Genomic DNA, 23620 nt, shown 5'->3' on the forward strand with positions numbered 1-23620 from the left:
AGCTTCTGAGCTATTAATCCCTAGTACAGAAACAAACGCTGATGCATTGGTCTAGGACCTCCCGAGATAATAGTTCCAATCCGCTCTGATTACATGGACAGGGAATTTCACTGAATCACCTGAGTACCTTCTCGATAAATCACATCACACGACAAGTCAACATTCGCACCGCTTGTAGTCTTAATTCTCAAGGGAAAAATAACGACGAACCTCCTGACTTCAGTAAGCTGCAGTTATGGAAAACAAGCGAACATTTGCTCAAGTAATTGTAGGCAAGCATTTAATCAGGTTACGTGCTTTGTCAGAAGTATTTTAGGTAAGCAGCCCATTGTTGTGGTGCATCAATACAGCAACCCTTTCCATCGCTCCTTTGTGATGCACTGAGTCAGACTTTTTTGCATCATTAGCACTGACAACACAAGAAGCGCAGCACTCTGATCTTCAGCAGAACAGTAAAAACAGACCACAACAGTCAATTAATTTTAAAGAATTTTAATACAAACTTAATATAAACTATTTCAGTCCCTCTTAACATGTAAGACACTGACTCAAAATACTTTTATACCTTTTTTCAAGTATTGCACAATGTAGGTACAAAATTAATATTTACGATTACATTTTCTTCCATAATATATAGCAAAAATCTTTAAACTTTTAACAGAAAATACAATTTGTGTTTCTTTTGAAAAAAGCAAATATTTCGTACATTTTAATTCCACCACTAAGGAATATTCTGTACACAACTTTTTTTAGAATTGATGTCTTTAAGATGGATATCTTACAATTTCAGTAAAAAAAATACAACATGAAGCTGCTGCAGCTGTCACAGATCACTGTAGTAAAAAGATATAAATGCAATACCATGTTGTAGAAACAATATATATACTCTGATATTTTACAAACTTTGTACTAAATTAAATTATACAATTAGAAAAAGACCAATAAACCCACTTATTAGTGCCAATTTTTTTGAAATATATATACATATATGTTTGTGGACATATATATATATATACACATGAAAAAAATCAGCCATGTCCTTGCTATATCTTAAATACTGTAAGAGGCCATATTTTGAGAGTATATTTTCGTAATGTACATTTCAGTATAAAATAATTTTGTGCTTGGTTGGCAAATGAAAAAATGATGCATGTTGTATTTATCTAACCAAGCTTGAATGTATTCATACTACAAGCCTTAAAAAAAATCTCAAGAGGTGGAAAAAAAGATACACCCTTGGGTACGTGCATTTTAACTTGTACAATAGTATTTACTTGTATGTCACTTCTGTTTTATTTTTAGTTAGCCATAACTGGCTGGAATTGCTGGTTAGAATACTGCATGTTGTTTAAACTAAAATTCAAGCCATCCACAAAAGACTTCTCATTTAGACCTCCATAGGCTGCAAACATATCAAAGGCATTACTGTACTGGAGAGGACTGAGGTTAAGGGGGCTGTCACCAGGAAATATGCTACTGGTACTACCTTGACCCTGCATGTTGGGGAAAATGAACTCCTTTGCGTTAGGAGAAAGGGCAGAAGTCTTCTGCTGTTGCTGTTGCTGCTGCTGCTGACTGCCTAAGCCAAGCCCGTAGAGAGAGTGCATGGAGGAGGAAAGGGCTTTCTGCTTCAACAGGTCATTGACATTCAAGCCAAGGTTGGTGGGAGAAGTGCGGGCGACCTTGTTGCTACGGCCGCTATTCTTCATTTTGGTCGAGCCAAACTTGGTGGCAGCAAATGTGGCAGTGGTGAAGGTTAAAGGCTGAGTGGAGCGGGGCATGAAAGTTGGGCTCACAGCAGCAGAGTGACCAAAGGGAGGAGAAGGAGAACTAGACACTGAAGATGCTGGGTCACTAATTGGCATGAACACCTGGGCCTCTGGGTTAAAGCTGTTCTTGATTTCCTTATCCAACTCACATCCATTTTCATTATCATCCACATAAAGCACTTTCACTGGTCCCTTTTCACCGATTTGGTATGAAACCTCAAATGGGTCAATCCAAACACTAAGATCCTGAGGCAAGTTGCCACGAACATCATCAATGTCCAAACCACTCTCTTTGGATGCTTGTTCTATGACTGGGTCCACTTTCTCCCCTATATGTATACATCTAAACCCTGATCCTTTGTATGGCTTTTCTGGATACCAGTGCCCTTCATACTTCTTCTTGAGAAGTCTTTCAAGCTCTTCACCAAAAATGTTGACACGTCGTCTGGGAAGCTTATTGTACAAATATGAAATAATAAAATTGAGTGCTACTTGGATTTCAAGCTGCATAGCTGCTATGCCACAAAGGTTTGAGTCTGTTTCGAAACACGAAGAAAGTGTTCAAGATGCCACAGGGAAACAAAATTTCATTCAAAGTGCTGATTCTAGTAGATTATTATCCTTCACCTTGAGTGTTCTTGTTCCTTTAAGAAAAAACAAAAGCAAACACATCCAAATAAGGACAGCGTAAGCTCAAGCTCCAAGGCCTATTCTTTTAGCTTCACTTTTTGCATAAAATAGGTTCCTTTTTAAATGAAAAAAAATAAATTAAAAAAATTGCAAACTATTTATGTTCATGCCTGCAAAAGGTGAGGGTGTCAACTACATTCGGTGTGACTTACAAGCAGTACTGCAGAAGATGCACTAGGCATGTGTTTACATATACAGCATGGGGTATTTCAGAATCACATGAGCTTGCACTTTAGTTATTCACAAAGCAGCAAGTATAATATTTAAGACATCACAGAACTGCCAGGCCTGTCAAGGGTTCAATTACCAACCCATATTTGAATGATTTATGGTACTCAGCTGCAAAATTTAGAACTGGACTATTAGTTTAGCTTGAAAGGTCTTAAGTTCGAGGCTCATTTATCATTTTAAAGTTTGCAAACACATTGGTCACGCTGTAAGCTGCAGAAATATAAAAATATTCTCAGTTGCTTTAGAGGACTTCACCCAAATAACTAAAATTACGCTGCACTTATTTTAAGTCCAAGCCGACCATTCACATCAACTGGTGAAATTATGTTGTGAATTATGCTGCGCTGGCGAAATTACACTACGTGAAGAGAAAATGTCCGCTGTACATATATAACAATTCTGCCTTTCCTCGGAACAGCTAAAACGATAATGCAGTCAATGCATACAAAATAGACGCATGAATTTGCTGTCACAAGGGTGGCAACGACTGCAAAAATGATTACAATAGATCAATTCCCTAATTCTTCTCTTTCTACTAATTATTCTATAGGTCAAATGTAATATATTAGCTAAATACATATTTTGTGTTGTCTATAGTCCAGATTTCAAAAAGTTACTTGAGCCAAGAAGGCTTTTCATAGGCAATTGTTTTTGCTGAGGCTTTCTCCTTCCCTAGGACTCCATTTTATATTTAATATAAAATATGGTTGTCAGTCCTTCAAAGGACAAAAGGGAAATTAGCTATCTAAAGTTAAAGAAGGGACTAGAATCCAGTATTAGCACACACCCTGCTAATGAAAATCCTGCAATACCCTAATATAAGGTATTCATCCACAGGAGACACCTTTATATAAAAAGTTCCAGTGAAACAAAAAAAATATATTTTTGGCTCAAGTGAAAGGCTCAACAAGAATTTCAATTAAGGGTGTGCTTTTCTGCACTGCATCACCATGAACGAAATTCAGCGTAGCTGTCACTGAAGATTAAAGAAATCAAAGTCGGTAAAAATCCCATTTAAAAAAAAAAAAAAAAAAAAAAGCTTTGTTATTTACATTGTTATTTCTTGCTCCGAATAATCTCCTTTTAAAGCCTGGAACCCTATTTCCAAGCCACTTGCGCTCTCCCCAACATGGTATGGGAATAGTTTGTAAGATAAGGCGACCTTTAAACGTTTGCTGGATCAGCACTGGGTGGGGATAAGGAAAAGATCAAGGGCAAACAGAAGATATTTACAAAAGGGACACAATCAGCGCAGAAAAGCTGATTGGGTGGTTAAAAGGGGCATTTAAAAAATGATTTATTAATCCATCTGTTTTGTTTCCCCGCCTCCGTGTCCTTTAGGAAAGAAATGATCCTTTCAAGGCGCGCCGGGCAGACACCATACATTTTTCTTACGCCCCAAAACGGATCCAGGGGCACGAGCAGCTGATCAAACAAGCCAGCTCGGCCGTGCCCAACTTTTATTTTGCGGTGCTGCTGCTGCTGCTGTCGCCGTTTTTAAATCTTCCCGAGACGGCTGCGGGCCCACCAAGCGCTCCGGGGCGTTACATAACGCGGCGGTTGGGGCTCTCCTCACGGCCCGGGGAGCTCCGGCAAACCGAGGAGGAGGAGGAGGAGGAGGAGGAGGAAGGAGAGCGTCTGCAGGGCCCCGTGAGGGGACAAGCGGAGGGCACAAGGGGCGAGGAGGCCTCGACACCCACCCCCCCGGTGCCCCTCACGCAGCAGGGGCCCAGCCGGCCCCGGGAGGCTCCGTGCCGTGCCCTCAGCCCCAGCCCCGCTCCCTGGGGGGCTCCTTCTCCCTTTTTTTTTCCCCTCAGCCCCTGTGGTGTGTTCTCCCCCCCCACCCCCCTCCCCGTCACGGTGGGGCCGTGCCCGCCTCAGCGCCCCCCCACCCCCACCCCCCCCTCCGCCTCAAGGGCCGGGCGGTGGCTGCCGCGGCCCCCCCCCGGCCTGAGGCGTTGGTACTCACCCGGGTGGGTGTGCGGGGTAGTGCAAACAGTCCCGGCGGGGGTGTGAGTGCTGGAAGGGTGCGGGGGTGCTGGGGTTGAGGGGGGGGCTGGGTGGAGGGGTGCGGCTCAGCACCCGGCCCCCATCATCTCGCCGAACTGAGCCGGCTCCCGGAGGATGGGAGGGGAAAGGAAAGAAGAAGATTGAAAAAAATAAAAAAAAAAGAATAAAAAAAAAAAAAAGGGAGGGGGAGGGTTGGAAAAAAAAAAGGGGGGGGAGGGAAAGGGGGGGAGGGCTGCGCTGCTCACACCCCCGCGACGTGCGCGCCCGGCAGCCGCCGCTCGGCTCCTTCTGCTACTGCCGCGCCGTGCCGCGCGCCCCTATATATCGCCTCCCTTGCCACGCCCCCAGCTCTTAGTCACGCCCCCCACCCCGCCCGGCCACGCCCCCCAGCACCACCCTATGCCGGCCGGCGCCCGGCTTCTCCCCGCCCACCTCCACCAGGCCACGCCCATCTCAATCAGGCCACGCCTCCTTGCTGGTGCCGCGTCCCTTCCCTCCCCCCCCCTCCCAGCCCGGCGTGGAGGGGCAGCTCTCTACGTCAGCGCGCTCCTCGCCTCGCAGCAGCGTTGCGTCACTGGCTACGTCAAAGCCTGCCCTCGCGCCCCTCAGCTCCACAGGGAGGGGAGGGGATGGGGGGAGGAGGGCCCCGCGCCGAACTACATCTCCCATGACCGCCGCTGCGCTGATGGCCCGCGGGGGCCTCGGCAGCGACCGGTCACGGCCCTGCGGGGCCTTGGGGAGGGAACTCGGACACCTCGGGGCAGGAGCGAGGAGCCTACGGCCGCCCCCCGAGCCACGGTCAAGGTGGGGGCGCAAAATGGCGGCGCCCCCCTCAGCGCGAGCCGCCCCTCTCAGGCCAGGAGGGGCGCAGCCCCCCCCACCCCCTCCCTACCCGAGCCGCCGAGGCTAAAAATACTCCCCCCAGGTAGCAACGCTGACCGATTGGCTGGCTGCCCGCCCTGCTAGCCGCCTGATTGGTCACTCGGTATCGAGGAGGACGACGTCAAAGCCTGATGCTGAGGGGGAGGGGGGGGGCAAAGGCGCTGCCGGCCGCTTGAGGGGGACGAGGGGAGCGGGGCGGGCGCCCGCCCCGCTCCCCTCGTTCCCCTCAAGCGGCCGGCAGCGCCCCTCGTCCACCCCCCGAGGGCGAAGCTGACAGGAACCCAGGGCAAATCTCCTCACAGGGCTCCCCTTCGAACCGCCGGGGGTCTGCTGTCGGCCGGCGAGAGCAGGAGCCGGGGTCCAAGGAGGCGGCTGTGGTGTTTCTGTGGTGTTTTTTCTCGCTCCGTGTTCGTGTCACAATAAAGCATTTTGGCACAAACGCTGCGCCGGCCCCTGGAGTGATTTGGGAAATATTGGGAAGAAATGGCGAGGTTTTTTAACCCTTAGGAGGTTAAAATCCGCGGGGGGAGGCAGGGAGTGGGAAATGAAGTGTTAAGGAAGCAAAAGGTAGCGAGGGTGAGAGTGGGGATTTTCCACTGCCGAAAAGTTCTGCTGGAAGGCCTCACCCGTTGCAAAACATAGTTTTTATTCAGATGCATCAATATGGGTGTTACTAGGATTGATTGCAGTATTGCAAACAATGTGAAAATCATAATTCAGGCTCAAAATAGTCGCTTTTTTTTTTTTTTTTGTCCCAATCCTTCATGCTTTTCTTCACTGTGAAGCATTGCCTGCGCCTTCAAAGCGAATGGGGCCATATGTCATCGCCATGCTCCCCAAATTGGAAACTGGTGTGGCGATGAGAAAATTTCAAGCCCTGGCAAAGTGGAGATGAGCGAGAGTCGCTGCAGCACAGCCAGGGAGCCAGGTCCAGAGAGTCTTGGATTTCTCGCTCAGAACAAGTTGTCATTACTTCTACCACAAAAGTTAAGAGGGTGAAATAACTACCGGAACGGGTGAAAAGACAAATGCAGTTTTTTAAAAATTAGAAATCTCACCGGTACGGCAAACATTGACCAAATTGGCAGATAACATCAGCTGTTTCCGTAAACAGTTCAACATGTTACTTTGCTCAGTTCTGCGCTAACTGAGGCAGCAGCAGCAGATTTCCCTTTGAAGTGGGAAAAACTGCACAACCTGGGAGATCGATGTTTTCAGGGGAGCTTTAGTAAGTAGCTTTACCAACTGACTAACTGTGCTGCTGAGTTGCTAAAAAATGAGCGGTTGTAAAAGCAGAAACTTTCTGTTGAATGGCTTTAACGCTGCGTGAGAAGCATTAGGAGCTGAATTAAAAATACAAAGCTAATACGTGTGTAATCAAGACTGCTGTGAGATCCCGTAAAGCTGCAAAAATGGTGAGGTGCTTTTCTATGGCTTATGTAAAAGAAGCTTCTAATGCAGACAATGCTAAAATTGCGTGCTATTGAAAAAATATTATGTTAAATGTTGAAGACAGGTAATTGCCCTAAAAATAAGCTCTGTAGGTCAGCAAGCATCAAGTCCCCTTCTAGGGGTCTAAGGAAAGTTTCGGTTTATCCCCATTGGTCTGAAAAAGCAAATTCTGACTTTTAAACTGCAGTGATCATTGTCTTCCACATAGCACACATCAAAAGTAGGTGCCAAACCGTAGTAGTGTTAAATTACTAGCACTTCAAAGCTGAGTCTAATCCAGGATGACTTGTATTCTTACAAACGCAACTGTCTTTTTGGTCCACAAAGATGTGAGAGTAAGGCCTGCAATATTTTTCAGCCCTTTTGATTAATACACAGCAATAACAAAATGTCTGCCTCTCCCTGCTAGAAAAATCTTTAAAAACGCAATCGATACAAAATCACAACTCCAGCAGCAAAATTTGACTCAGGTTGCCGATACTATTCAACTGCGAGATTAATCTTAAACGTATATATATATATATATATTCCTATTTTTTCCTGGCAAAGCTTGACAATTTCTCTCCTCAGCAAAACAAATCAGCAGAAGTATTTCAGAGCATTGCAAAGAGGCAAGAGCGAGATTGGAAGTACGGAGACTCTCTTAACCTATATTAAACTAGAAGGGTTTTGATCTCATCTTTGCACACAGCCATATCCTGCGATGGCTGTCTTACCACAGCACCAGGAACTGAGCTACAATTTCGACAGTCTAGGTCCCTGCAGTCTAAACTAGAGAGCCAAGGTTCCTGAAACAACTGATAGCATCTTCTAAAATCTAAACCAGAGTTATATATCGATCAATACATTATCTAAAACTGACATACAGGGTTTTTTTTAAGCTTACAAATTATTTAAAGGAGCTTAAAATACCCAGGAAAAAAAAATTAATAACCTTTGTCAACATAGACAAGAATTTAAGAGAAGCAGCAAGCAAGGCTCATAATACTCATTGCCTGACTTGGTCCTTTTCACCCTCTCTACTAAATGAATGTTGTTGACCCCTACAGAATATATGATGTGTATCCCCACAACGGACATAAAGCTTTGTAACGTATGTTCCTGAATATAGTACAGTCTCTTTTTTAACATTTTCCTATTTAGGAATACAATTCTTCTTTTAGCATGAGGACCTGGGCTTTGGTTTTTAAAAAGTGGAAAGCTTTTCGCCTTGTATTCATCCCTTTCTAGCCCAGTTTTATCCATTTGCTGATTGTAACGCATGTCCCTTTTCTCCGTCGTCTACCAGTGTGAGCACCCAATCTGGGCTGATCTCCAGCATATATCTATTTTTAACAATTTTGACATGTAGCATGGATTCTCTTACATTTCACTTCACCAGCCTAAGCAGTAATTTCTCCATAAATACACGTTACAGCACATGCACATGCATAGCAGACGTTACCCGGCTTCGGGAGCTCTCTGACCACAAGGATTTTTCAGTTGGGAACCACAAAATTAGCTTGGCTGTAACATTGTTTTGATGGAGTAAAGAATAACCAAGAAGAGGAGAAATCAGCCAAAACCGAGAAGTTCGAGGGGCATTGGCCCAGCAGCAGCCAAGCCAGGACATCCCCTAGGGGAGCCCCAAGCTCCTCTCTAATAATGCAAAGGGGGCAAACAGTCACCTCCGACCAAGAGCAGCGGTGCCAAGTGGCGTGCACATGGCAGGATGTGTGAGTGATAACTCCTGTTTGCAGACTCCTACCCCAGGGCAAACAAGGACTTGCTGCAAACTGCTGCCTGGCTTTGCAGCAGCCCCAGCTGTGCCCAGACTTGTTGCGTAGTGCAGGGGGCTGCGGAATTTGGAGAAATGGGATTTGTGTGCTGGGGCTGCGGGAGCACGCAGGGAAGGGCTGGCGGGAGGCAAACCTGTCGGTTAGATAAATGTCTGTTGGTCTTGTATCATTAATCCTGCCACAGAGGGGGAGAAAGAGCCTTTGAAGTGGAAGGAGGGAAGTGCTATGGTAACAGGACAGGCTGGGACTGTGAGACATCACCCAGCATCACCGAGGGATGTTGCACCCCACTGGAGCACTCCTGGAAGCCCCAAAAACCCAGGTACCAATTCTCAAGAGATGCAGCCCAATGCAGCCCAAATGGGTGTGCACAGCCATACATGCATACCAGAAGTTCCTTTGCTTTTAAAGTATGCGATGGCTCCGGTATGCTAAGACTGAAAATTTGGCTAGCAAGCACTGGAACTTATATGCCAAGGATGAAGAAAAAAGATTTGGGTACCTCCTGCTCTGTGTAGTCAGCACACTCTAAAAAACCAAAATACTTCTAAGCTGGTACTTTCTTAGATATTAGTGATTGTTCTTGAAATAGAAACGAAAAAGACAACACATATTATTTTTCTGGGCCAATAAAAGCAAAGGGGAGTGACCCGCAGAAGCATGGGGCTCACAAGGACATCCTTCTTTCCTAAGTGGCACGGTGCTCGTGTGGCTTACTTGGCAAAAGTTACTGGAGTCCCGAGCAAGACACAGAAGGCAGCTGCTGGGTAAGAAGGAAAAAAATAAAACCAGGGGAAGCCTGGCATGCTTTAATAAAGACTTTGCACCAAAGCTTTGCTCTTCCCAAAGTTTCAGCCATCTTCAAGGATGAAGTGAGAAGGTTTTGCATCCTGAGGTTGCTATGAGGCAAGATCTGTTGTTGACCAGGGACCTGATGAGTGATGTTTTGAGAAAGGGGAACAGATCCTGAGAAGGCCAGGTACAAGGAGAGAAATGGGGAGTAGTGAATCTAAATAAAAATACTGAGAAAAAGAATGATCACAAGCAGACAGATACCGTTAAGGGAAAAAGGCAATGGGAAATATTTCATGAGTATCAGAATTTTCTGTAGTTATGAGAAAACAGCCTTAAAAAGAAGGAAGGAAGAAAAATTGATTTTATACTTTAGAGAGGTTGACCTTTGAGGAAAGTTTTATTAAAATCCGATATAATTTTTTCCTCGAGTTCACCTTTGCGTTGAGATGCTGCCAGTTTAATGTCAATCAGTTCTGCAGTATCTGCTAACAGATAAAATTATGAGGTTAGGTCTGTCCTAGCTGATAGCCATCTAACTTCTCAGTTAATCAGCTTCAGATGCTTCACCCTGCTTGTTACCACCAGCCATTCACGAACAGTTTTAGAGACAGAAAGCTGCTTGTTAAGCTGTAAGGACAGCTCACCGTAATTATTTTATGGGGATCAAAAGTAAACACTGGAGATAAAAGACTGATTTTTTGCCCTTTTAATTTCTGACAGATGAAAGCAGCTTGAAAAGTCTCTTCTGAAGGCAGGTTTCATTAAGACCTTAGTGAAGAATTTTGCTTACTTAGCATTTTCCAGGAAAACTGCTAAATCTATTTCTTGAGAAGCTAAATCCAGGAAAACTAGTCAATCTTCTTAACTGAGAGATACTAAATGTGAAAAAGGAGATGCTAAATATGAAAAACTGAGGAATATATTAAATATATGAAAATAAGGAAATTGCTGCTTAAACTGCAAGGAGGAGTAACGGAGCGGCATCTGTTTACCACAAATGCCTGATAAACACAGAGGCTCTGCTAATTTTTGACATTCAGATTATCATCAGTTAGGGTAAAAAAATATGACGGAGAATGCCCAGGGGAGACTCTTGGAAATAAATGGAAACTCGTATTTATTGAGGCCAAGATCCAGCCAATACAACCCCTCCTTGCTAGCCCTGATGTACCGCTAAACCATTGCTCCAAATTCTCACCCTTTGGCTCTCCCAGCCATGATTTTTATTTTTTTATTTTTTTTTTGGCTTAGCAAGGATGTGATCAACCCCTTACTGTTCTCTAGCCTTTCAAGAAAGCAAGGTAGGCACATCTTGAATGAGAAGGGAGGGAAGGATTGCTTTTTGTGCCAACGTTTCTCACATGATCCATTTGTCATATGGAAGCAATAAGGAAGCAAAAAGACCTACAGCTATTTTTGTCTCCCATCCCAAGTCATCTTTGAGAGAGGCAGTGCTTACCGGTCCGTGAAAGAACTGCTCTTGTAATATTGCTCTGGAGAAAGTCGCCTTTCCCTAAGTGCTGATGCCTTGGCTATTGCCATAAAGTCCAGAACAAGATATAATTTTAACATCGCTAGAAGATCTCACCTGGTTCTTGACTATGAATTTAGGGCAACCAAGAATAATACAGCTCTGTAGGAAACCATCCGTATTTTAAGCTTTTATGTGATAAGCATAAATGAAACAATCTGTGCTTCTGGAGCATGTGGCCCCTAACTGGGTTTCTGATACCTTTCCACAATCCTGCTGCTGTCAGTAACAGTGCTTTATGCACTGCCCAGGACTTTGAGAGTTTAGTTAGTGACTAAAATGCAGAATTTCACATGTAAGAAAGCCAAAGGTCCCATGTATTGATACTGAATCTGAGAGCATTAATTTGAGAAGTGATGAGTTAACCGACTGTGCTGTCAAGCTGTGACAATCTGAGTGATGGTGACTTCAAAGTAAAAGGAGTTCAAATGTCAGTATCTTGATGGATAGAGGAAGATCATTGGAAGCTATCTTCACATTAATTAAAAAAAAACGAGGGTGCTTCTTTCGAGAGGAACAGAAACCTAGTTGCTCTGAACACATGCTGGTTTCTAAGCAGAATGCTTTCAAGATCTGAACATAAGTTTAGATACTTCTCTATGCATCATTGGTCTTTTCTGTCCAATAAATTAATAGACAAAAAAAGCATTTGTGGGTAAACTTGACCGTGACTGCTAAAATGCACTCGTACTTAGAGAATGCTGAGCTCAGAAAACCAATCTGAAGAACAGAATGAGTGGGGGACGGGAAGGGAAAGGAAATTTCAGGTGCCTGAAGTGCAGTACAGACACAAAGTGCTAGCTGGACAGAGATGCCAGCTTATCACAGATGAATGTTTGACCCTGAGTCTTTAAGGGTATTATCCACGGAAAAAAAAATCCAGTGGAAATTTCTCTTTGAGTTCATTATGCTCCATATCTGACCCTTACTCAACTCACATTTAAGTCTATGGAGTTATGGCAACAGGAACAATGAAATGGAGTGAAGATTCCAGCTCAGTGTTTGCTCCTGGGATGCACAAAGTGCTTTTTAATGCAGCTCATGTATCTAGTTCATGTAAGGAGTAGCTCATAGAAGATTTGAATCCGTCAGTGGCATTGAAACAATCATCCAGTTTAAATCATTGATTAAAAGCATAGTAAATCACTCATTTCCTCTCCAACCTTTGGTTCCTAAGGGTATAATTGCTCCAAAATAATATAATACGTGCCTTAAAGACGAAGAAAAAGGTCAGATTAGCATAACATCTTTCCTGAACCGATGGCAAAACATTGTGCAAACCTGGAGCCACATCTTGAAATCTCCCAGGACATTACTCTTGTGACTTTATATTCCAATAAGGCTGTGGCAGGGAGAGAACACAGATCCTTCTATTTCCCAGATCACAGGTCTTTGACATGTGATGGACAGAGTGAGCAGTCCTTACATACCTTCAGATACACAACCCACTTCATTACAACAGAACATTTTCTCTTGAGTACACAAACCAGTAGGAGTTATTATATCTTGTGCTCTTATTACTGTGCAAGACTACAGACAGTATCTGCACACAGTGGTGGATCTGTCTAGTCTCAAGAGTAGCCATAACTTATACTTCAGAAGAGAGAAACCAGCCGTGTTGCACAATTATGTTGCTTTGGCAATGAGAAGAAGAGATTTCTTCTTGATCCCACATGATGATTATCTTATACACTGGAAAATGAGCAGTGACATACTTTTTATTTCAGCTAATGTAACTCAGACTTGTAAAGAAGGTGATTCTGCTATACGACCATATTATCTAAATTGCTTTGTCGCCAACGCATAGAAAACTGAATATAAAATTGCCTGCACATAATTGAGTGCTGACTCACCCTCCGATTAGGGTAAATGGTGCAGTGTTCCAGGGTGTCTTGGAGCTCTCTATAGTCTCACAATCACATGTGAAATCTTCTGATTGATTTTTCTCCACTCCACTCCAAGCAAGCTTATGTTTCATGCTCCAACTGGGGCTGGATGCTACAAATCCATCCGCTGTCACAGGACATCTTTCCCCTGCTCCGTTACCTTCATCAGTTTTCTGCTGAAGCTCTCATCTTTCATCCCGGCTGGTGCAGTTCCTCCCTTGTGATTTTTCCATCTCCTGGCTCTCCATATTCATAGCCGCTCTTCAAACTCCAACTCTTACCTCGCTAGTTTCTAAGGCTACATAGCTGTGAATGTTTTCTCACAAAGTGTTTTTCCATAAATTCTCACAACTTCATTTCAGTCAAATCTGGGGCTGCATCACTTTACATACATGCTCGTAGCAGACCATTTGAATAAAAGCACCTGCAAACACAAGCAAGCAAACACAGCCCCAAGTATTTTAAATGGAGATCTATTTTCTTGAAAACGGCCTCATACTGTAAAACTTCATTTGGAGGTATCAGTGTGTGATTATCCTTAAAAACTGAATGTTTTTTGGTTTCTGAACTGAAGTGAAAGAAGAGTGATTTTAAGAAGCAATGCCAGAACGGAACGATGCAATGCCAGCAGTGAACCCTAGGCTAAGAGCTCTGTGCAATGAGACAAACCAGAACCTATGCCCTTGGGTCATCTCTCTTCTGACTCCACCACTCAGGTAGTGAAAAGAAGGAGTAGAAGAAGGGCCATGACCTAAATAATTGGAATAATGACAATTATTAGCCAGCAATCCCACCTGGGGGGATTTGCAGGTGACACCAGCCCTGAGCTGAAGGAACCAGGAGTAGAAGCAGTCCCAGAGGTGGCAGGGTTTGGTTGAGCTTTCATCTAACTATGAACATCTTTCTTGCTGACTGAGGTATTTCGTTAGTTGCCACTGAAAATCACATATGGAAAAGGTTGAAATTTTACTTTTTATATAGGACTTGTTTAGTATCAGGTAATAGCTCAGAAATGAAGAGCAACTTGGGCACACACCTCAAGCTTAGGTTCTCCACAAGCACTTGTAGCTGCACAGCCCAGCCTTGTTCCTTACCAGGAACTGTAGCTTTTATTATCCAGTGATCAATCACGCCTGCCTCACCCCCAGAAGAATAGATCTCATTTATCTCCAATGACAGAAAGATAATAACGTGATTGTTCCTTCACACCCAGAGACTGGGCGTCTACTACCTACAAGTTCTTTTCTAAGTTGGATCAACTTTTCTTCAAGGACTTCCTTCCAGAGAGTAAAAAGAGGCTCAGCTGAATTGTGTTTCCTGATACCAATGAGCCCCCAAAATAAAAGAGTAAAATTCATTGTAAAAAGCACTACAAATATGCACGGAGAATGTGAAATTCAGAACTGATCTAGAACAGGGCCAGAATCAAGGATCTGATCTCTTCTGGTCAACGCGTAACAGTGCTGTATTATTGCAAAACACAAAGAATTAAAAGACAGAAGGAAAAAAAAAAAAAAAAAAAAAAAAGAGAGAGAGAAAAATGAAAAAAATTGAATAGAAGAAAAGATGGTCTGAAACCTTCAAAAGCAGCAGCAAAAAATAAAGCGCCCATGGCTCCCCCAGGTTGGTGCTCCCAGCCCAGGCCACCTTGGACAGTCCTCTCTTACAAGAAGCTTATTCTCAAAGGGGAAGACACCAGGTGCTCAAGCTCAGTGTTCCCACCCAGACCTTTCCTGCTAAGCGTTTGGCACCAGCCTGCCCAGCTGTCAGCCGAGCGGGGACAGCAGAACCGGGGCAGCACCAGGTGGCAAGCCGAGCGTCGCAGCGGGTCTCACGGGAGGGCCAGGGGACACGCAGCGCGGAGCAGCACGGGCTGACGTCTGTACCACTGCAGCCACGTCAGCGACTCCAGCGTGAGCAGCGTTTAAACCCGAATCTGCAGCCACTGGTGGGTCGCTTGACAGCAATTTTCCATTGCGCTGCTTGGAGAGGGCAGAGCTGGGAGGCTGGGGCACCCTTGGCTGGAAGCCTGAGCTAATTTTGCAGTGAAGATAAGCCCTGGGGTAGAAGTTCTTTAAAGGGCTGTGACCAGGCTGTGTCTCACTACAGGGGACTCGGAGCAGGCAGGTGTTTTCCCCCTTCAATATATAGAAAATACAAGGTGGTCAGGGTCAGGGTCAGGGTCTCCAGCCTAAACGTGCTGGAGAAGCAGGGCAGAAGCAGCTTGTGTTTCTGATCCATCTGGCCATGGAGGTATTTGAAGAAGCAGTAGTGCCCCCATAATCAAACAGGATGAACTGTGCTGGTGCTGCCCCAAGGCTTGTGCTCTAAATGATAACTAACGAGGGTAAAGTCACTGACAAAAAAAAGCTTCCACAGAATCCCTTTCTCAGGCCTTTGATTTTACTGGAACATGCAGAGCAGTAAAATTCACATAGCCGACGGGAAAGCCATGTCCTAGCCTGACCCCACTGCGGACAACAGCAAAACAAAGGGGCAGCAATCCGGGGTCACGTTTGGGGAGGATCCATGATTCAGCATGTCCATTTACTAAATCTCCTTTAATTTGTCACGGAATGAGGGAGCGGGGCAAACACCTGCAGCTCCAGGCTGCTGCTTTATTGCCAAAAGGTAGGGCACAGACAGTGACGAGTGCCTGAAGAATACACGAAGCTCAATTAGGACAGTAGGTCAGAAAGAGCAAGGTGATTCATATCCAGGACATACCCAAACAATCCACAACAATGTGCAGCAATCCTATAGAGCTTTATGTCTTCAAAGCATCCACAAACACCCTTTCCTTTCAACGGCGCTAGCAGGTAACAGGCAATGGGGCAGAAACGCATGCTTGAGACCTGCTAATTCATGGAGAAGTTGAGCTAGCTGGGAGGAAAAGGTTTCCACTGGCCCTCCAGCAACAGCAGGGAGTGAGACAGCTCTGTCCTGGTGGCAGCTGCCACCGCTGGCTGGTCTAGAAATCAGGGGATGTGGAGGGGCTGAGATTCACAGCCAAAAATTAATAAATGAGGTATCCAGGATTAGTAGCTTCTTATAGAGAATGAGCTGCATGCAATTTTCCCAGGAGTAAGCCACAGGTTGTGGCAGATCAAGTTCAGGAGTGCTCGGCTCCTTGGTGAGCACCCTGACAATGCCTCCGTTCAGCTGTGCAAATCGTATTTTACGTGCTTGATTGTGAGTTGCTGGGCAGTGGGATGTAATTTTCCATGCTTGCATTTGGCTCTCAGTTTTACCTTGACAAGTGCTTGATAGTTTAAGCTCTGTCAACACTGTTTCACCTCTTAGAAAATAATAATTAAGAAGCCTGGACAAGAAGTACACATTAGTACGCAACAATTCGGTGATCAGCTCTGCATTAACCTCATCAACACCGCTTACTACTCTGCAGCAAAATGTCTTTTCCAGATTTACCTGAAGACTGGAATGTCAGAAAAACTCAGGGATGCAAAACATACGCTTGGTTGACTTTGATCTCTCTGTAGACAAATCTTTTAAAGTTTAGATCAAGGAATCTTTTAATGAAACAAAGAAATTGTGCCACTTGTATCAGTTCCAGATATAAATAAATCAGCTAGAAATAAACAGGAGCAAGGCAAACCTAAAGGAGACAGCCACACTCTGCAATGTCAGTCCAAAGTGACTGTCTGATGGATGATAATATGGCTGGCTCAGAAAAGAAGTCAGAGTTTAAAAGTCTTGCTGCCAGCCATCTGGCAAATCTTCCAAAATACACTGCAGTAAAAATTCACTGAATTGCTACCTTTTTTTTTTTTTTTTTTTTTTTTTTTTTTATCTCCTGCTATCAAGACAGTCTATTTGTTTTTGAGACATAGTGAGGATTTTGAAATCTCTGCTAGGACTCCCTCCTTGGGGACTCACTGACGCCCTCCCCACAGCCAGCTCCTGGTTCCTTCCCCCCACCAGCCTGCCATCTTCCCAAAGGAGTGATGCTGTTACACATTTAGGGTGTCACTAAGGCACTCAGCGCATCCAGCTCTATTCAGGCTCTTAGAGATGCACCGTCTGTTTGTAACTCACAGGTCCCGTCCCCTTGTGCCTCAAGGCAGGCAGAAATTTGTAGCAGCAGGACTTGCAGCACAGCCACCCCCTTGCTCCAGAAGCATCATTTCTTGTTGCTTGAACTAAAAGTCAACCCTTCATAGTTCTAAACAGTATAGAGCTTATTTCATATAACTGAGTAATTTGGACTCTGTAATCACAGAAGACAATAGTAAATATTACCACTAACCATTCCTAATAACCCATAGCAACACAGAGTGCTAAAAATCTATGGGCACTTAAAAAACAACAACATCATTTTCCATTCATTTTGCAGATTAAAAATTACTTCACAGAACAGGCTGCCATGCTGAGTGTTAACAATTTTTTTTTCCCCCTGTTTCATCAGCACCTCCCACCTGGACCATAACCAGCTGTAATCTAGTCCGTGACCCTCCTGACTTGATATGAAACATAATGGCTTGGGGCCATCGTACTGAGAGTACAGGAATGCACGCAGCCCCGACACGCCAGCCCAGAGGCAGCTGGAGATGCTGTCTGGTGACCAGACACTCCTGGGTTACAACTCCCTTACAACTCCTGGGCTGTAACATGGACTCAGTAAAAGCTTTTTGTAGCTTAAACAATCCTTGATGCTGAAACTAGAGTTAACCTGGGCGGTGAATAGAAGAGATCATCTCCTCTGGAAATAAACCCAGGGAATAGAAGAAGGGAGAAAAGCAGGAAGATAATCAAGGAGAGGGACTCCTTGGGAGGGAAATTTAATTGAAAATACGCACTGATGGGAAAAAGAAACACAGGGGAAAAAAGAATTGTTGCATCCCCTCATCACTACTAATCAGGTCCCGGTCCCCCCTCAGCTGCCAAACACTTATCATTTGTAGTTCTCAGCCTTCTTAGATAGATGGGGCTAAGCAACAGAAGCTGTCTCTTAGCAGCCTTCAAGCATGTCTCACCTTTGTTACAGCTAGTTCTAGTCATTTTTAGGCAAATTGGTTTTGTTGTTAACCTGGGTTTGATTTTAATTTCACCCATGTACAGCAGTAACTTGTTAACAAGCTGCTCCAGGAGATCTTTATAGGACAGTAGAAAGCAGGGAAAGGAAATAATTACAGCATTTCCACCTACAGTAGTCTGCTTCAGGGCAGGTATAAATAGATCCGTTAAGTGTTTGTTCACTTAAAAGAGAGTTCAGCCTAACTGCTTTTTCAATTGCCAGCAGCTGAATTGATGGCTTGTTTTTTTTTTTCTTAAAAATGAGGGCAAAGATCATCAACTAAATATCGCCCTCCCTTCCTCTAGACCGCAAGTAGCGTTAAAGAAGTTTCAGAATTTTTACCAAATCCAGATGTTGGGTGTATAAAATGCAGGCAATTTTTCAAAACCATTATATTTCTTTGGGAAAGGAAGGCTAATTATATCAGAAAGCTCAGTTCTGCTTCGGAACAGAGGAAATTAATGGCGGAAAAAGAAAAACAACACAACAACAACAAAACCCACATTCACATTTCATTCAGCTGGGGAATCCGAAAAGCTTTGGATGGCTTCATGCGCACAGTAGCTCTCTTTAGAGTCCCACCACAAGTTTTGAGGAAACACATGCTTAAGTGTCTGAAAACGCCTTGTTTCTGGGCCGCAGGAAGCCCAGGAGCAGAGCAGGCACTACACAACACAACACCAGCTGGGATGGGATGGGGATATATCAGGCCATGTGGGGATGGATCTGCAGGGCTTGCTGCTCCAGCATCCCAGAAATAACCTGCCTGGCTTGGAGAAGAGGAGAAAGCCTCTCCTCAGGGACCAGCATGGGAGGAAGGGGAGGAAGAGGAGTGGGTGGCCCTCTTGGGTGCCTTGGACCCATTTCCCCCAGCACCATCTGCCATCCCATGGCTCCAGGGCCCCACCAACGTCCACCTTCCCTGTGCCAAATTGGTTAAATAAACCTTCCCCGCCGCAGGCTCTCAGCAACGAGATAGACATCGTTTATGCAGTCTCCTCAGTAGCTCTGCTAATGGGCCGGTTATAATGGCATTATGGGGGCTTTCCAGGCAAATCCGCTGCACTCTGCCTGCGGCCTAATGCGCTGAGGCCTCGCCTCGGCGCCCGGTGATAGTCCCTGTGCACACAAAGCCCGTCCTCTGCCACTGCCTATTGTTCCAGCTGCAGGTGCTATATTTAACCGAACAATAGCTAATAAACAAAAGACGTTTTAAGTGGTTTGTGGTGTCTGCTGAGCACCCGCTGCCCTTTTTGTGTTGTGCTCTGTCTTCAGTCCTCACGCTCAGGTCTCCCGGGTTCTATTCAGCTGCAAAAGCCCAAAGCTACAAGTGAGAGGAATAAACTAATCTGGTGGGGAAACAAAACAATCGATGGCTCACAAAAGCAAAAGGGACAAATATTTGGAAAGGAAAAAGCAGAACAAATTCAAATATAATTGTGAGCCCTACCACAGGAGTGCTGTAGAAGCAGTGAAGGTTCCTCCACACAGGCCTCAAGCCAGCCGCCTTCGCAGGTGCCAAGACTCAAACCTGTGATTCCAGGTAGCGCTAATAAATTTGGGTTTGGAATAGAATTAAACCACTCCTCTGCATGCCTGGGGATGTGACTCAGAGCCGCGGTCCTGCAGAGCCGCCAGAGGTGCACGTAGGCAGGAGCTGCGGGCACCCAAAGGAGGCGAGCTGTGCCCGCCAAGCTGGCAGCCTGAAGCGGGGAAGGAGCTGCCCCAGGTTGCTCATGGGGAGCTGGCTGAAGCAGAGATTTCCTCCACTGACGGGCTCCAATTCAGAGATACAGCTGTTGTCAGGTGGTTTTTATTCCTATGCTCAGGGGGAGGAAGGCGATAGTATTTATTAACCTGATCGCAGGCACCGAAGCTCGATCCTCACTCCAGATATGCAGGCAGTCATCAGAGCCTGTTGTGTCTGCATGAACGTCCTAATCCCGACTCTGCTTTCTGAATACATAAAGCAACACATAGGACCATTCATCCAGGATAGTCTTTTAGGTGGCTGCAGAGGGCAAGACAGTATTTGTAATATAGAGAACTCTATGGCAAGCTATTTTAGTACCATAGGATCATTAACATTTTTGAATGTCTGAGAAGCTGCTAACATTTATAACATTTTACAACCGAGATCCATTCTCCCAAATAGAGAAAGAGCTCATATTTTTCACATACACTGTAGATATTGATAATTTTCTCATTTTCTGATATGACAGGGTTTGGGGATTTTTTTCCCTGCTGAGACAAGATGACTGACAGAAGGAGATGAGAATTTCTCACAACGAGAAGCAATGCATTTTTACACAGCCAAGGCTAGAAGAAAGCAATAATTGTCCCAAGACACAGGCACAAGTCTCCAGAGCGGGTGGTGATTTATTTCAAGAGACACCGCTGACAAAAATGCCAGGCATGCTTTCCCAAGCCAAGACGCAAGCTGAGATTGGCCAAAACACCACCTTGCCCTGCCTCCTGCTCTGCTGTTGGGTGACCCTGTTCTCTTGCTCTCATATAGACATGAGTCTTCTTCCAATATTTGACCAGGCTTTGCAGCTGCCTTCACTCTTCCAGTGGTGCACACAAGCTAAAACAGCCTCCTCTACCTGCTGTCCTCCCAGCCTCCTCTTCCAGCTGTCCTCTGCCTCTTCTCACTGTCCAAATCTCAAGTTTTTCTGTGTTGCTCCTAATAGCTTTGATGTATGCCAAGTCCCATCCTACTCATCCCATTAAAGCCCAGACCTTTCACAAATCTTTCCTGCATTGATCTTCCAGCCAGCTTTTGTCTCTCTTACATCTAGGTTCCCTCTGCTTGTACATGTATTTCTCTGTCTGGATCTGGGAATAGTTCTGCTTCTATTGATGCTACCAGATGCAGGGCCTTATATTTTATTAAAATCCTAGGGGTAAGAATGAAGACTTTAAAGGTATAGATAGATATCTTCTGCTTTGACAGATGCAATAGTGAGCATGACTGCTCCCTGCAATGGTAACACCTGGGGTGTCACAAAAACCTCAAGAGGCTGATGGATATCACAGACAGCCTGATGCTTATCCTATGCTAGACACTGGCTCGAGAGAGACATTTCCATGTTAGATACCAGCCCCAGAGAGACATATTCATGGCATCCCTGCCCAGGAACACTGACTTCACCTACCAGAGGACAGGCAGTGGCTGTCCAAGGCTGTGCCACTTGCTGTAGGACAGCAGGGCCAGAGCTCTGTCTGTGGTGGATCTACCTTCTGCTCCTTTTCTGCAGCCACACTTCAGTCTCAGGTGCCCTCAGACCAAGACCTCGGTAGAACGGTGCTGCTATGAGCAGCCCCTGCAGGCAGCGAGTGCTAGAGCACCAGGGGTCCAGGGACACGGGCTCTGAGCAGGTCTCTGATTTGGAAAACTGCACAGCATCAATGACTTACAAACCTAAGTGTTTGCAAGGCCAGCTGAAAAATATGCCACCATGGGTAAGTGAGGGTGCTTGCTCAGGAGCAGGGCAGAAGAGGGCTTTTAGGCCCAAATCGCAGGGCAGCAGTGAGCGAGCTGCTTTGCTTTTCCTTTTTTCCCCTCCTACTGATTTAGTCTGGAAGCATTTCAGAGGGCACTTTCTCCTGTTATACAGCGATAAAACTCTGGGCTCAATAACTGAGATCTGATGTCTGGCATCAGAGCAATACAAATAACAATAAAAGAAACAAAATAGTGGTGAGTCAGGCTGGTTTTGACTTGGAAAAACATCAGTTATCCTTATTACTCACCAGCTCTGCCGTCTCCTCTGGGGGACTCTGCCGGCCACCGCAGACTCTGCAGTCTAAGAGAGGCTGGGTTGAGCTCAAGCCCTCCTAGGACCCACTTTTTTCCCTGGGGCTGCATGGCACCAGCAGTTTCGTACCCATGCTGTCGGGATCCAGAGTGCACAGACAGTCATCAACAACGCGCACAAGCGGCCTGGTCCCGCTGGGAGGTGATTTGTGCTTTCAGATTTGTATTTATTAATTTCTAGACTGTTCACTTCCATTTTGGCTCCATTTTTCTCTTCAAGTGAAAAATTTACCTCGAATCACAGCACGTTATTTCCACTTGTCAAGATAAAGGTTAATGAAATACCAGTAACTGCATCACAAATCTAGTTCTGTATCTATCTGAGATTTTTTATGGCACACTAAACTGCACAGCCCATGCTTAGAGAAGTCTGTGATTTAAAAAAAAAATAAACTGTCAGAGGTCAAGAAATTCACAATCAGACCAGCTGAGCTTCTGCCTTTCACTGCTCACCTCTCACCTGGGGGATGGGGAAAAGGCCCTCGCTCAATGGCCACAGGGCAAGACAGCCCAGCACACACGATTCTGCAGAACCACGGTACTTAAAACAGCATTTTCCTTTGCAAACATTGTCTACCTATGGATAATGGTTACTTGGATATCTGCGCACTGTATCAATAATATATGAAGTACACATATATGTATGTACTATCTCCTACTAATACATAGGATTTAGAAGCAGCATAACATTTTGTATGTATAGCTGTCTTTGGAGAGATTTGCACCACAGGTGCAAAGAGGATTTCGCATACTGGCTGCAAAAAGTTTCTCATGCCCTAAACATGAAATGGGGGGTGGGTGGTGGCAGCAGGCAGCACCACAGAGCTGCTCAGCACAGCAGGGCTCACAAGTTGAGAAGAATTATGCAGTGACAAACTCCCCTTTGAAATCCATAGATCAAACCCCAAATTAAATACTCGCCAATACAAAGGATGCACCGGTTTAGCAGCAGTTCACATCCATGAGCCTGCAGGAAGGAAGGGAGGGGCAGCTTTGTTTTCTTCCCAGGGAAGGCCAGTGACTTATGGGATGAGTGTCAGAAACTGCCGGTTGGGATGAGTCATGAGATTGGCATGGGGCGTTTTTCATTAATATTGGCTTGAATACATGCCAAAGAGGATTTCCAAAATTCACAGCCAGTTATTGCTTGTCATAGGGTTAAAAATCCTATAGCCTGTTATTCCACTCCAAGGCATGCAATCAAAAGCCTGCAGAGATTATTCTAAGAAGGTTTGTTCTGTAAATATGTTTTTAAAAAATTTGAGTACAAGTGAAGTTAAAAAATAAAACAAACAAACAAAAAAAGCCCACCAACTTCTAACAGAGCAAACCCTCTTACAGAGAATCTTTTCCCTCCCTCCTAGGTGGATTAAAAAGCATTGTTATGAACTCCCAGTGCAGATTTGATTATGGACTAAATCAAAATGCTTTGGAGTTCTTGGAATTCAGATCTGAAGTTCATAGTTTCAGCCTGTTTGCCGCATATGAAAGTAAGATAAAGAGAGGAATGTACTTTTTCTTCCTTTTGATATGCAAAGATTTAGACAAAATACTTACTTTCCAATTTGCTTTTTCAGTAGAAATCACTAGAGATGCTATCAAACATGAAATACCCTTCGATGCCTGAAGAGCTCCTGAAATGATGGATGGCATCAAGAGCCAAAGGAATATATACAAAGCAACTGAAGAAAGAGATTCTTAATCACTCTGTGAAGCATGCTGATTCGTTGCTATCTACTTA

General features: G+C 44.9%; 1 protein-coding gene across 1 annotated transcript; it reads right to left on the bottom strand.

The window, feature by feature from the left end:
• Positions 1–476: 476 nt before the first annotated feature.
• TOB1 (transducer of ERBB2, 1) lies at positions 477–4896 on the bottom strand. The gene is made up of 2 exons (XM_084298359.1): positions 4660–4896; positions 477–2413 (listed from the first exon to the last, which is right to left on the bottom strand). Exon 2 carries the CDS (start codon positions 2277–2279, stop codon positions 1299–1301), a length of 981 nt encoding a protein of 326 aa, XP_084154485.1. The 5' UTR covers positions 2280–2413; positions 4660–4896; the 3' UTR covers positions 477–1298.
• Between the last annotated feature and the right edge of the window lie 18724 nt (positions 4897–23620).

The sequence above is a fragment of the Netta rufina genome (assembly GCF_964035555.1).
Source record: "Netta rufina genome assembly, chromosome: 19".
Taxonomy (NCBI): Eukaryota; Metazoa; Chordata; class Aves; order Anseriformes; family Anatidae; genus Netta; species Netta rufina.

Coding starts and splice junctions, on each gene's coding strand:
- TOB1 (XM_084298359.1), bottom strand. CDS start 2,279: ATGCAGCTTGAAATCCAAGTAGCACTCAATTTTATTATTTCATATTTG.